Genomic DNA, 12,133 nt, shown 5'->3' with positions numbered 1-12,133 from the left:
AAAGTTGACACATTTGCTATTGTTCAGTATGTTTCTAAAATATTTGACTACATAACATTCATTCGAATCAACTGTATTATATATTTAATTAGTCATTTTAAAAAATTAAGGCTGTCTCAAATCTCCCTGGGGAGTAGATTGCTTATCTTTCTCATTATTACAGTTCTAGGCTCTGCCTTGACTTCTAACATGGGGATGCTTAGTGAAAGGGCTGGAACTCATGGCAGTCATGCCAACAAATACAACTCCTCCCTTCAGTTATATATTCACTACAGGTTTGTGAGTGTTTTAGAAACAAACAAAAACTCAACAAAGTGAGTTGATCATAATTTGCTGTGTGTGTGTTTTCTGCTACAAATAGTTGAAATGTCAAATTACTAGCCACTGGAAATGCTCTGTAATGTTACCCAATCATCATCCCTGAAAACACATTTTCATTGACAATACTGATAGTTATAACCATAATGTTGAGCAGAAAGTCAGGTAGAAACACATCCCCTGTAACTTTAATGGCATGTGCTTTGTAGAGGTATATAATAGCTTATCTTTCTATTTATTAGCTACTGTCCAATATATGACAAAAATTATTCCTGACCATGTGATGCCATATAAACAGATTTCCTTTCTGTGTTTCGAGACAGGCCAGGTTATTGCAGAGCTAACTGAAGGTTTCTTAATGCTCCTCCCAAGTCAGCTTCCCTCTACTCTGGCCAATAATTTCAGTTAGATGAAAGAAGCATTGAAAGAAAACAAAGTTAATTTGTCATAATTAGTAACGTTTTTGCCTTTTAAAAACTCAACAATTAAAAGTCTCTTCTCAATGAACATATTTATATAGCTAAATTATCTTATTGTCTAAAGGCCCAGGCTGACTTGATTCAACTTTTATTTATTTATTAATAATAATTTCTTTATTTAAGCACTTTGGTTACAGAAATGTTCATAGTTGATTCAACTTTTATTATATAAGATTTCCCAGGAAAATATTTTCACACATGCTGCATATAGGTGAGAAGATAAATTCAAAAGTTTGAATTAGAATTATACAGATTTGGAAATTACCATAGAGAGTTTTTTTTTTCCAAGTGATAATTTTTATATATCTAGACTTTGTCCTTTCTAATATCCTGTGCTGTATTTGCTTTGTCTTTTGGGAAAGAGTGGTTCTCTATTTGTCCCCTGATAGAAAATAGTTGTGTGCAATTAGCATATGGCAAGAGCCAGGGACAACGGTGTTGGAACCAAGGCTGACATTGCCAGCTGTGTGAGCCACCTGTGCACTGAACTGTAAATAAAAACTCCACCAACGAAACAAATAAGTATGAAAAAGAAAAAAGGTGTTGGAAAACAATTTCAATGGTGTGTGGAATAGACTTCATGCAATAAAACTATGGATAAGAGACAGATAAATATAACAGATACATGAGTAATTTATTCCCTTCCTCCAGCTGTTCACATGGATTATACTATATTTACTTTATTCTTCAAGTAGACACTGCCCAGTTTTTATGCAAATAAACTGCAAATAAAACATCCTTCTGGGCTTGTTTGATAATAGACTGGATTCTACTGATTAGAAGAGAACTCCTGGCACCGGGAAGACTCAGTGATCTTTCAGGGAAGATTGCCCTTACACGTACTAAGGACACAGAATTATACAGTGGTTGGTGAAGGTAAGGTAGCATTTTCTAATAAAAATTTGCAATCATATTTAAAAGATCTGAAGGCAATTCTTAAGTGTGAAGATGTTTATGTTAACACTTGCCTGTTTTTCCACATTACAAAAGAGTTCTCCACTAGGGACCATGTTCAAATTCTGGGTGTCAGTCTTTCTTGAGTGGGGAATGAAGAGGTAGGTTCTCTTTTACCCTGTCAGGAGATGGATGGACAATGGCACACTAGCCATTGGGGTGCTCTAGTGTGTTGGTGCCAAGGTTACATGGATGGTCTCCTGGTATCCCATGCTTAAATGGGAAAGTGGATTTGGGCTTCAGGATCAGGAATATGGAGTCCCAGTTCTAACCATCTTCTATCATCCCCGTCTTAATCATAGTTTATTCAACTTTTATTATATAATATTTTCCAAAAAATATTTTATATATATTGCATACAGGTGAGAAGAAAAATGCAAAATTTTGAATTAGAATTATACAGATTTGGAAATTACCTTAAAGGATATATATATATATTGGTTTTTGGGTCACACCCGGCAGCGCTCAGGGTTTACTCCTGGCTCTATACTCAGATCGCTCCTGGCAGGCTCGGAGGACCATATGGGATGCCGGGATTCGAACCACTGTCCTTCTGCATGCAAGGCAAACGCCTTATCTCCATGCTATCTCTCTGGCCCCTAGAGGATATTTTTTTCCTCAAGTGTTACCTTTTTCTAATTTTTATCTAATTTATCTAGGATATTTATCTAATATCCTTTGCTATATTTGCTTTGTCTTTTGAGAAAGAGCGGTTCTCTATTTATCCCAGAGTACCCCCTCCAGGTTGCCTGTTTTACACAGCAGAATCTGACAGGCAGAAGGATGCAAAGAAAGAATCAGGACAAAATTTGGGGCACCGTCGGGTGTGGCCCCAAAAAAAGAAAGAAAGAAATTATTCTAAATATTCTAAATTCAAAGTATTCTAATTCAAAGTTTTGAATTTCTCTTCTCACCTGTATGCAGTTTATGTTAAAATATTTTCCTGAAAAATCTTATAGAATAAAAAGTTGAATCAACTATGGTTAAGGTGAGGAAGAGAAAAGATGGTGGGAACTGGGCCTCCGTGTTCTTGATCCTACTAAGTTCCACTTTCCCAGTTAAGCATTGGATAGAACAGACTCTTCTCATACTCTACACCTTATGGGCGACCTGGTCCTACTCCTTTTGGATCCATTTGCCTTTTTTAGAAGGCTCATTGGAATAAAATAAAATTCCAATTTCCTCCTCACCTGAAAACAACCGAGCACAATGCCAGGCTAATTTGTAACCGCTTTCCACCAGCCCCATGCCCCCTCTAAATGCACACCCCCCTGGGACTCCTAAATACCGGTGGTCTAGGCCACTGGGTGAGCAGCAGGGGCGCAGGAGAAGCTGGGCGAGGCTCTGGGAGTCCAAGTAGGGGGTGGAGCTACAGCAGATTGGGGCGCCGGGGCTCAGTCCAGTCCACAGCGTCCCCCCAAAAAAACTGCACCGGGGGATGTGCAGGGCGGGGAGCGACATCCCAGCTTCCTCCCCATCCCTGCTCACACCCCGGAGTCACCACTGAGTCCAGCTCAGGGGGGTTTGCAGCCGCGCGAAGAGCACACAAAGACACAACCCATGTGGGCAGAGCATCCCCAAAGGTCGGCGGGACCAGGGCGCAAGCCATTTGGCAAGGTGTAGGCACCCGACTCCCCCCCCACATACACTTCTGGGGAATCTGCTGGAGCTTGAGGTGAGCTGTGCGCGCTTGGAGAGATCCTGGGAGAGATTGCACCTGTCTCTTGGGGACTCCAAGGAAAAGACGTATAACGGTTCCACCAGGAGAGGTTCCCAGGAGCGGAAACTGGAACAGTCTTTGGATCAGCTACCTGTCCCGCCAGGCTGGTTAGCTGCGCTCCAGGACCCCTCGATTGGGTCTGTCAGACCCCATCCATCCCGGTGGGGGCCTGAGCTCCCAGCCTGGACCCAGCAAAGTTTGCGGCTCTCTGTCCAGCTGCGGCACCTCCACCCTCCTCCTCCCAGAGCCTGGCAGTGGCAGTGGCAGGTGCAGCGTCTCGCAGCCAGCCGTGCGCTCCAGCTCCTGACCATGGGGTCCCCGGTGCAGATCTTCCGCGGAGAACCGAACCCCAGCTGCACCCCGGAGGCCTGCCCACCCCCTAACGCCAGCGGCTGGACCCCCGGCTGGGCCGAGACAGAAGCTAACGGGAGCACCAGCCCCAGGAACGCGACTCTGGAGCCCGCGCACATCTCCGCGGCCATCCCGGTCATCATCACCGCCGTGTACTCCGTGGTGTTCGTCGTGGGCCTGGTGGGCAACTCTCTGGTCATGTTCGTGATCATCCGGTGAGTGCGACGGGGGTCCGGGAGCATGGGGAAGAGCCTGTGGGAAAGGACTGCTGACCCAATGTGAGTCCATGCAGGGCGCCGACCAGAGGTGGCCTCTTGCAAATCAATGAAACATTTTTGGGGGAGAGATCAGAGACTTCCAGATGCACGCACAGACTGGTTTGAGAGTGCTGCACATTGGTTTCAGAGGGATGCCCTTGGATTTCATGCACATTGGTTTCAGGGTGATGCACATTGGTTTCATGCACATTGGTCTCAGAGTGATGCACTTTGATTTCACACACATTGATTTAAGAGCGAGGCACACAATCTCTGAAACAGGTTGGTTTCAGAGTGGCCCCTCCACACACCCCTCTTTCACTCCCCACCCCCAATTCCTGCTGAAAACTCTGCACCTGGAAAGATTATAGAACACATTCTTCTTCACCGAGTGGGACAGGCATCCATCTGCCTGAGCTTTGGCTTGTCGTTCAAGCTACCAGGAACACTTTATTTACTCCTCCCCTTTCCATATAGTTTTGTTTTGTTTGGGGGCCACATCCGACTGTGTAGGTTACTCCTAGCTCTAGCTCTATTCCGGATCATTCCTGTGGACTTGGGTCGGTATGTGATGCTAGGTATTTAACTCAGGTCAATCAGGGGCAAGGCAAGCTTCCTCCCAGCCGTGTTATGACTTTGGCCCCTATATATCTTTCTTAAGATAAAAATCAGGCCAAACAAGTGCATTGAAGATAATTCAGAATTTCCGGTGACTCATCTGGTCAGTGATGGTTTATGAAGCAACAAACCAATTCAATAGTTAGAGTTGCTAATTTTTCAGTGAGCCTTTATTTTGTACTGAGTGGCAGCTCATTTGCTTGGATTATCAGTGACTTCTGGAATATACCATCCAATATACATCCCTTTAATGAGAGAATTCTATAAGCTTACAAAAACAGTTAATATGTAAGTTCTTATGTGAGGATTAATTGCATTGAGATCAATATCCAAGAGTAAATCTACAAACCACCACACATATGCCCATTTTCAGGAAAATGTAATCTTATTTTGACTATTTTTCAACAAAGAAAAATGAGAAAATTCTGAAATTTATTCTGAATATCATCTGAGGTATATGGGAAACATGTCTTCAGAATAGAACATTGAAAGAAGAAAGGAGGGAAGGAGGGAGAGAAGGAAGGAATGAAGGAAGGGAGTTAGACAAGGAGAGGGGAAAAGGCAGATAGGGAGGGAAGAAGAAAGGGAGGGAGGGAGGGAGAAAGGAAATGAATAAAAAACTACATTTCTTTGAAGAGTACCTGTGAAATGAAGAATGTATGTCACTCTTTAAAGATATCCAAGGGGCATAGAATTGATTAATTTCTTCAATCATAACTTTATTCTAAAACAGATTATTAGGAACTTTAAAAAGATTTTTCTACAACAGTAGAAATAAGTCTTGAGAGATGACTATAACACAAATGCCCTTTTTATTTGTTTGAGTGTCCAATGTTTTATCCTCATTTGAATTAAGACCATCATATAGGCCTCCAACTATATTATTAAGCTCATTTCACCTACAATATGTATTTATAGCTTTGTGTCCTTGGCTTCCATAATTGTTCATTGCATTTTTCAAAAGTTCTATCACAAATGAGTAAAATCTGAAGACAAGGTCTTATTTTGAAAGCAATTTACTTTTACAAGTCCTTTATAATTTTATTATTGGTCTTAGAGAGATTATATTCACTCAATCAAAAGCATTCTAAATTATATTGAAAATGTTTAGATATAAAGCAAAACAAAAATGTTAAGATGGCTAGATAGATGTTTCTATCAAACTATTACTATACTAAAAAAAGTCAAAAAAGAAAAGCTCTGTACCCCTTCTAGATTATTTAAATATTTGAGTAAAGGAAAAACAGATTATGTTTTCAATTAGTATCTTAAGTTCAGTAGTTATTTGGGGTAGGGGTAGGGGAGTTGGGCTATACCAGGCAGTGCTATGCACTCAGAAATCACTCAGGGGACCATATGGGATGATGGAAATCGAACCCAGGTCGGTCCCAGGTTGGTAGTGTTGCAAGGCAAATACCCTACACACTATGCTATTGCTTTGGCCAGGCCTTCATGAAGGTCGCTGTTTTTGAGGAACTCTTCTTACTTGCTGTACATTCTATATGAACTATAGAACAAAATGTGTATATATAAAAAAGCACAGAATCCTAAGTTTACTGCAAAAATAACTCAGTAGTTGAACAATTGACTTGTCATAAGGAAAAAGAATCAATGACAAACATAAATTGAATATAACATATTTCCATATCCAAGATAAAATTGGTTAGCAAGTGATAGATAAGAAATTTATACGGATTTCGGGGCCAGAGCAGTGGTGCAAGTGATAAGGCATTTGCTTTGCACACGGCTAACCTAGGACAAACCACAGTTAGATCCCCCAGCGTCCCATATGGTCCCCCGAGTCAGGAGTGATTTCTGAGTGCAGAGACAGGAATAACCCCTGAGTGTCATTGGGTACACCACCACCCCCCAATTTCAATGTAGCTTTGAAAAGGCTCATTAAACAAAGAATAGAATCAGATAAATTATGAAGTTAAATGTATCTATATTGAAGATTGAGCGATACTGCTTCAAAAAGTGGAAGGTCATTCTTAAAAATAATGCCACTGGGATATAATATACATAAAGCTGAGCCTTAGCATATTTCTGTCATCTAAAAAATTATCTAGCAATGGAAGGGAGATAATTGGATAGTGGGATAAAGACATGTCTAAACTACCAAGCCCAGAGCAGAGGACAGAGTTAAAGTTGTGAAGAATGACTTGAATATTTTATTTGGTTTGCTTGTTTTGAGGCCATTCCCAAGGATGCTCAGTCATGTTATGTGCTCAGGGATCACTCCTGGTGGAGCTCAGGGGAACATGCAGGTTGCCAGGGATTTGACTTTACTTACTATCTTCCTAATTTCAAAACCTTACTGAAGCACTTCCACCTTTCACACCAGTAATACTGCCCAGTATCTATCTCCTAAAGATGTTTAAAAATAAAGGATTTTATTATTTTGTGAAAAAAATTCCTTCTAATTTTATATCAAAATCTTAAACTTTTGCCTCTTCTGTGTTTCTTTTATCCTTTTCCCCCAAGCTCTGAGGTTGTGATCCTGGGGTGTGCAGCCTTATATCATGTCCTTATATGCTCACTTCACCTGGTGTGTGGTGATCAGGCAGGGTGTAATAACCTTGTGTCTTTGACTATGTCCACATTTTCCTGTTTTGCAAAATATGATCTGCAATTATTACAAAATTATTACAACAAAAGCCCCTACACCAGGGGTCTCAAACTCGTGTCCCTAGGGCTGTTTGCGGCCCTCCATACAACATTTTGTGGCCTGCGGCCGGTCTTCAAATATCGCAGTATTCGTGATTATTCGCTTATCAAATAATCTCAAGAAAAATCGCATTAGTAAGAAAAAAATCGCATTAAACTTTTGCATACCCCGAGCAGTTTTGTTTGGGGTATGCAAATGTTTAATGCAATTTTTTGTGGTCTTTTTCTTACTAATGTGATTTTTATTGAGAATACTCGTTAAGCGAAATCCCTTATGCAACCCTGCCTCACCCCGACTTTGCCTCCTGTGGCCCCCAGGTAAATTGAGTTTGAGACCCCTGCCCTACACAAACACACAAGATAAGGCCAGGATGTCCCACTTCTGGTATCTTAAATTTTCACAGATTAACACATGACAGGTAACTCTAATATACCAAAAAATATTATTCTGAGTTACCATGCCCATTTAATAGATAAATAAATTATGATAAAAAAAGTTTAAATAACTGATTAATGTTACAACATTACAATGTTATAACTTTTAATCTTGAGAGGGATGAAATGATCATTGTGAGATAAGTCCTTTTATAAAGGCACTTATCTATATATTTTCTAATCTACCACTTCTGCAAAATATTGGATATCACTGTACTAGGCAGCCATATATTTTTTCAGTAACTATCTTTTCTTTTCTTACCTCCCACAGACTCTGGGAACCTTCATTTTAGCTATCTTGACATTGTCTTCCTCTTACTGTCTTTTTTAAATCTTAGCCCTGGATAAAGCCAGCCACTTCTTCCTCTACCCGGGTCATTGAATGCTGCTGAATAAAATAAATTTTATCTTCTTCAAGGCAAGGTACTGGTTCAAGTGTTCCCAACTTTAATGACTTTTTTTTCTCTCTCCCTCTCTTCTTTCCTAGAATAAAAATGTCATTTTTCTCTTTTCCATAAAATGAGTTCATATTGCTACTGATAGCTAAGCAATTCCCCTTGGCCATTTTCTTTACTTTGTTAGCAAATAGGCCTACCAACATGTCATGGTGACCTTGGAGTCCAGCTGTTTGGAATCTTCTTTCTCCTGTAGAGATGCACTAAAAAACTCTCTTTCCCCTTTCTGTTCTATCTCAGTACAAAAATTCCCTTCTTCTTTTTTTTTTTTTTTTTTTTTATAAAATTCAACTTACTTCTTTGTATTTTGAAACCATCACCTCCTGCTTTGATGGGTTCATGTCTTCTTTCTATTCATAGAAACTTAGTCAAACAGTCATGTAGGTATTTCAGTCATCTGTACTCAGTCATATTCAGTAGTCATATTCAGTCATGGTATTTCATAGCAATCGATTTAAGTAAAGACTTGTTTTCCTCTGCTTAAAAGGAGATACTGGATGAACTTGAACAGAGCCAAACCATGTCTGAGAATGTATAAATCTCACCTGGAGAAATTAGCCAAACATTCCAGATGTTCCCATACTCTGTGAATTTCAAACCACTTAATTCCACAGACACTTAAGCAAATCTTTTGCAATAAGATTAAAAATCTCCATTTTTTTTTTTTTTTGGTTTTGTTTTTGGGTCACACCTGGCAGCACTCAGAGGCTACTCCTGGCTCTATGCTCAGAAATCACTCCTGGCAGGCTCTGGGTACCATATGGGATGCCGGGATTCGAGCCACAGTCCTTCTGCATGCAAGGCAAATGCCTTACCTCCATGCTATCTCTTTGCTCCCTAAAAAAAAATCTCCATTTTTTAAATTTATTTAGAAATTAGATATATTCAAGTATCTGTCTTCATGTAGACAGATTTTCCTATCATTCTATTTTTTTTAGTTCCCTACTTTTTTTTAAATTCTTTTATATGTCTTGAATAAACTACATGGAGAAATTCTTCCTTCCTTTTTATTTATTTATTTATTTTTTGACTTTTGAAATGAAGGGGGACATTCTGACTTTACTCAGGACTTATTTCTGAGTCTGTGCTCAGGCTCACTCCTGGTGAGTGCTGAGAATTCTACTTAGGTTGGACAAGTGAAAGGCAACTGTCCTACCTCTCACCATACTATCTCTCTGGTTCTGACTCCTTACTTTTGATTTTCATGTCTTATACTTAAACCTAAATCTGGAGGTCTTGAATTTCATGCCTGAAGATTTTTTATTTAATAAAACAATGCCCTCCTCCACATGTTAGGTGCTTGTTTTAGCTACCATTGGTTTGCTATGGAGAATTGGAGTGTTTGTCTAAGTTTCCATCTCCTGATTTTCTCCTGGTACTCAGTACTTGCATCCACCTCTGAGGTCATCTTTGTTCTCAATTCCAGATTCCTCTCTTCATCTTATGTCTCTTAAATAATTATATATCTATAGGGGCTTCTGAGTTCTTTTTTATCCTCACTTCAAATGCTCTTATTATTAACAAGGATTCAGCCAAGGAAGTGGAACCAGTAGAGAATAAACATATATATTTTTTTTAGATTCATAGAATGAACATATTAAAAGACTTATTGCAAGAGATTTGCTTAAGCGACTGTGGGATTCAGTAGTCTGAAATCCACAGAGTATAGGAACATCTGGAATGTTTGGCTTATTTCTCCAGGTGATATTTATACATTCTTGGACATGATTTGGCTCTGTTCAAATTCATCCAGTATCTTCATTTAAGCAAAGAAAATCAAATATTTGTTTAAATCAGCTGCTAAGGAACTTTAAGTTTAGCTATGAGATACCATATGGGTATTACCTAGATGACTGTTTGACTAAATGTTTAGGCCTGTGGAGAGGTAAGATAAGACACAACAAAATAAACACAGCCCTCTTCAGTGGTTATAACAGTCAGGGAATTTTTGACAATAACTGAACGTATTCATCTCTCCTGTGTGTTTGTCCTTAATGATAAAATTATCTGACCATTACCTGGGTTGTTTATATGACATCTCAAAATAACCAACTTGTTTTAGTTCGCTGAGGCTTCCATAACAGAGTTCCACAAATGTTTCTCTACTTTTTCCTAGCTATGAACCTTTCTGGTGTTGTCTTTCTGTGACCATCCAAAGTTGATTCCAAAGTCTTCCCATGGCTTCCTATTTGTGCAATTGTCTAATCCTTTGAACAACCTGAGAACACACAGATGGGGGAGGTGCATATAGCACTAAATTATTTACTTATTTTTCACTCACTCGTTGAGGCTGCAAGTCCGCCATCAAGGTATCAACAGAGTTAATTTCCTCTGTGAAATAATTCAAATAAAATAATTTAAACTACATTTAAATCATAAAATAAAATAATTTAAATAAAATATAGTATATTTTAGTCTATGGATAGAGATTGCCACTTTATTATAATCTTCTCTTCATTTTTACTCAGGGGTTACTCTCAGCTCTTCACTCAGAATTCACTACAGGCAGGCTTGGGGACATATAGGATGCTGGGGATCGAACCTGGGTCCACAGTGTGCAAGGCAAATGTCCTACCTGCTGCTCTTAAATGCTGGATCCATAATCTTTTCTTCTAATTAAGACAGGGAGTTGTGTTATATTAGAAAGCTTTTGTACTGAATTTATTTTAACATACATTTTCTCTTTTTAATTATTTAAATTTTATCCTCAGTATAGTAACATTCTGAGGCATAGGAAGTTAGAATTTAAGTATTTGAATAAAATAGGGGTAAAATTCACCCTTACCCACCGTCTCTCCCTTTTCCATTACCCTTAAGAAAAATGTTCTCCAAACTTCAATTTACATACTTAAATATGTGCTTTTTATTGTTGTTGTTGTCCTTTTGGGGGGCCACACCCGGTGATGCTCGTGGACTACTCCTGGTCATGTGCTCAGAAATCACTCCTGGCTTGGGGGACGTTATGAGACTCTGGGGATCAAACCAGGTCCGTCCTGGGTCAGCTGGGTGCAAGGCAAGAGCCCTACCACTGTGCTATCACTCTGACTCCTAAATATGTGGTTTTTTTTATTAAAAGGAAAATTTTATCATTCAAATATGCTGCTTTTCAAGTTAATTACAATAATTAACTAGAAATGGTTAGACCAAAGCAGGTATCAGTAAATTTTGTCGTGGTATTATTTTCTCTTTGTGTTTTCTAAAGACCTCTAGGGATTCTGATTTTTTTCTGGATGTAGAAGGTTGAATTAGAGATGATTTTTCATGAAAGTGTCTATATTTTGCTCACAGAGAGGAAGTCAGAATGCTTTTACCACAGCCATTGACAAAGGATTCATGTTCTCCTATACGACACCATCTTGGACTATACAGAAAATATAGGGCCAGTGAAATGGAACTTATGCTCATCCTTCCAACTTGCATGGTTGTCACTGAATTAATTGGAATTTCTGGAAAGACTCAGCTGAGCAAAGTGTTTGCCTCTCTGCCTCTTTTCCAGCTCAGATGTCTTGTTCTTCCTCCTCAAAGTGTCTGCCAATCTTAGTTTAGGATGATTTTCAAAAAATGAATTTCAATTTACCCTGAATTCCTTGTTGGAACAAACATGAGGCATTTCCTCTAAAGCAAATAATAAAAAACTTGACTTTTGAAATTATTGTCAAATGAGCCTCTTTAGCATTTCTTAAAATAATTTTGTTTTTGACAAGCACTAAAGAGGGAAAATTGGTTATTTTGCAACTATTTCTATTGATCAGCTAAATGGAATTATCTCTCCTCTGTGAGACATGTGATCACAATTGAATTCATGGCAGTATTTAAGAGATAAAAAACTAGAATTAGTTATTTTTTGGGGGAGCCACACCCGGCGGTGCTCAGGGGTTA

At 39.2% G+C, this 12,133-nt stretch overlaps 1 protein-coding gene across 2 annotated transcripts in view; it reads left to right on the top strand.

The window, feature by feature from the left end:
• The window catches only part of OPRK1 (opioid receptor kappa 1), a 204,248-nt gene that overhangs the window by 167,882 nt on the left and 24,233 nt on the right, over positions 1-12,133 (top strand). The window contains exon 2 of one of the 2 annotated variants that reach the window (XM_049781921.1): positions 3,772-4,037. In XM_049781921.1, coding sequence (XP_049637878.1) covers positions 3,781-4,037 — 257 coding nt within the window. In that variant the 5' untranslated portion in view covers positions 3,772-3,780. Of the gene's footprint in view, positions 1-3,390; positions 4,038-12,133 lie in introns of those variants that run through there. The other variant, XM_049781920.1, reaches the window with a different exon arrangement.

The sequence above is a fragment of the Suncus etruscus genome, chromosome 10 (genome assembly GCF_024139225.1).
Source record: "Suncus etruscus isolate mSunEtr1 chromosome 10, mSunEtr1.pri.cur, whole genome shotgun sequence".
NCBI classification, from domain to species: domain Eukaryota; kingdom Metazoa; phylum Chordata; class Mammalia; order Eulipotyphla; family Soricidae; genus Suncus; species Suncus etruscus.
This window is presented reverse-complemented; position numbering and strand designations above follow the sequence as displayed.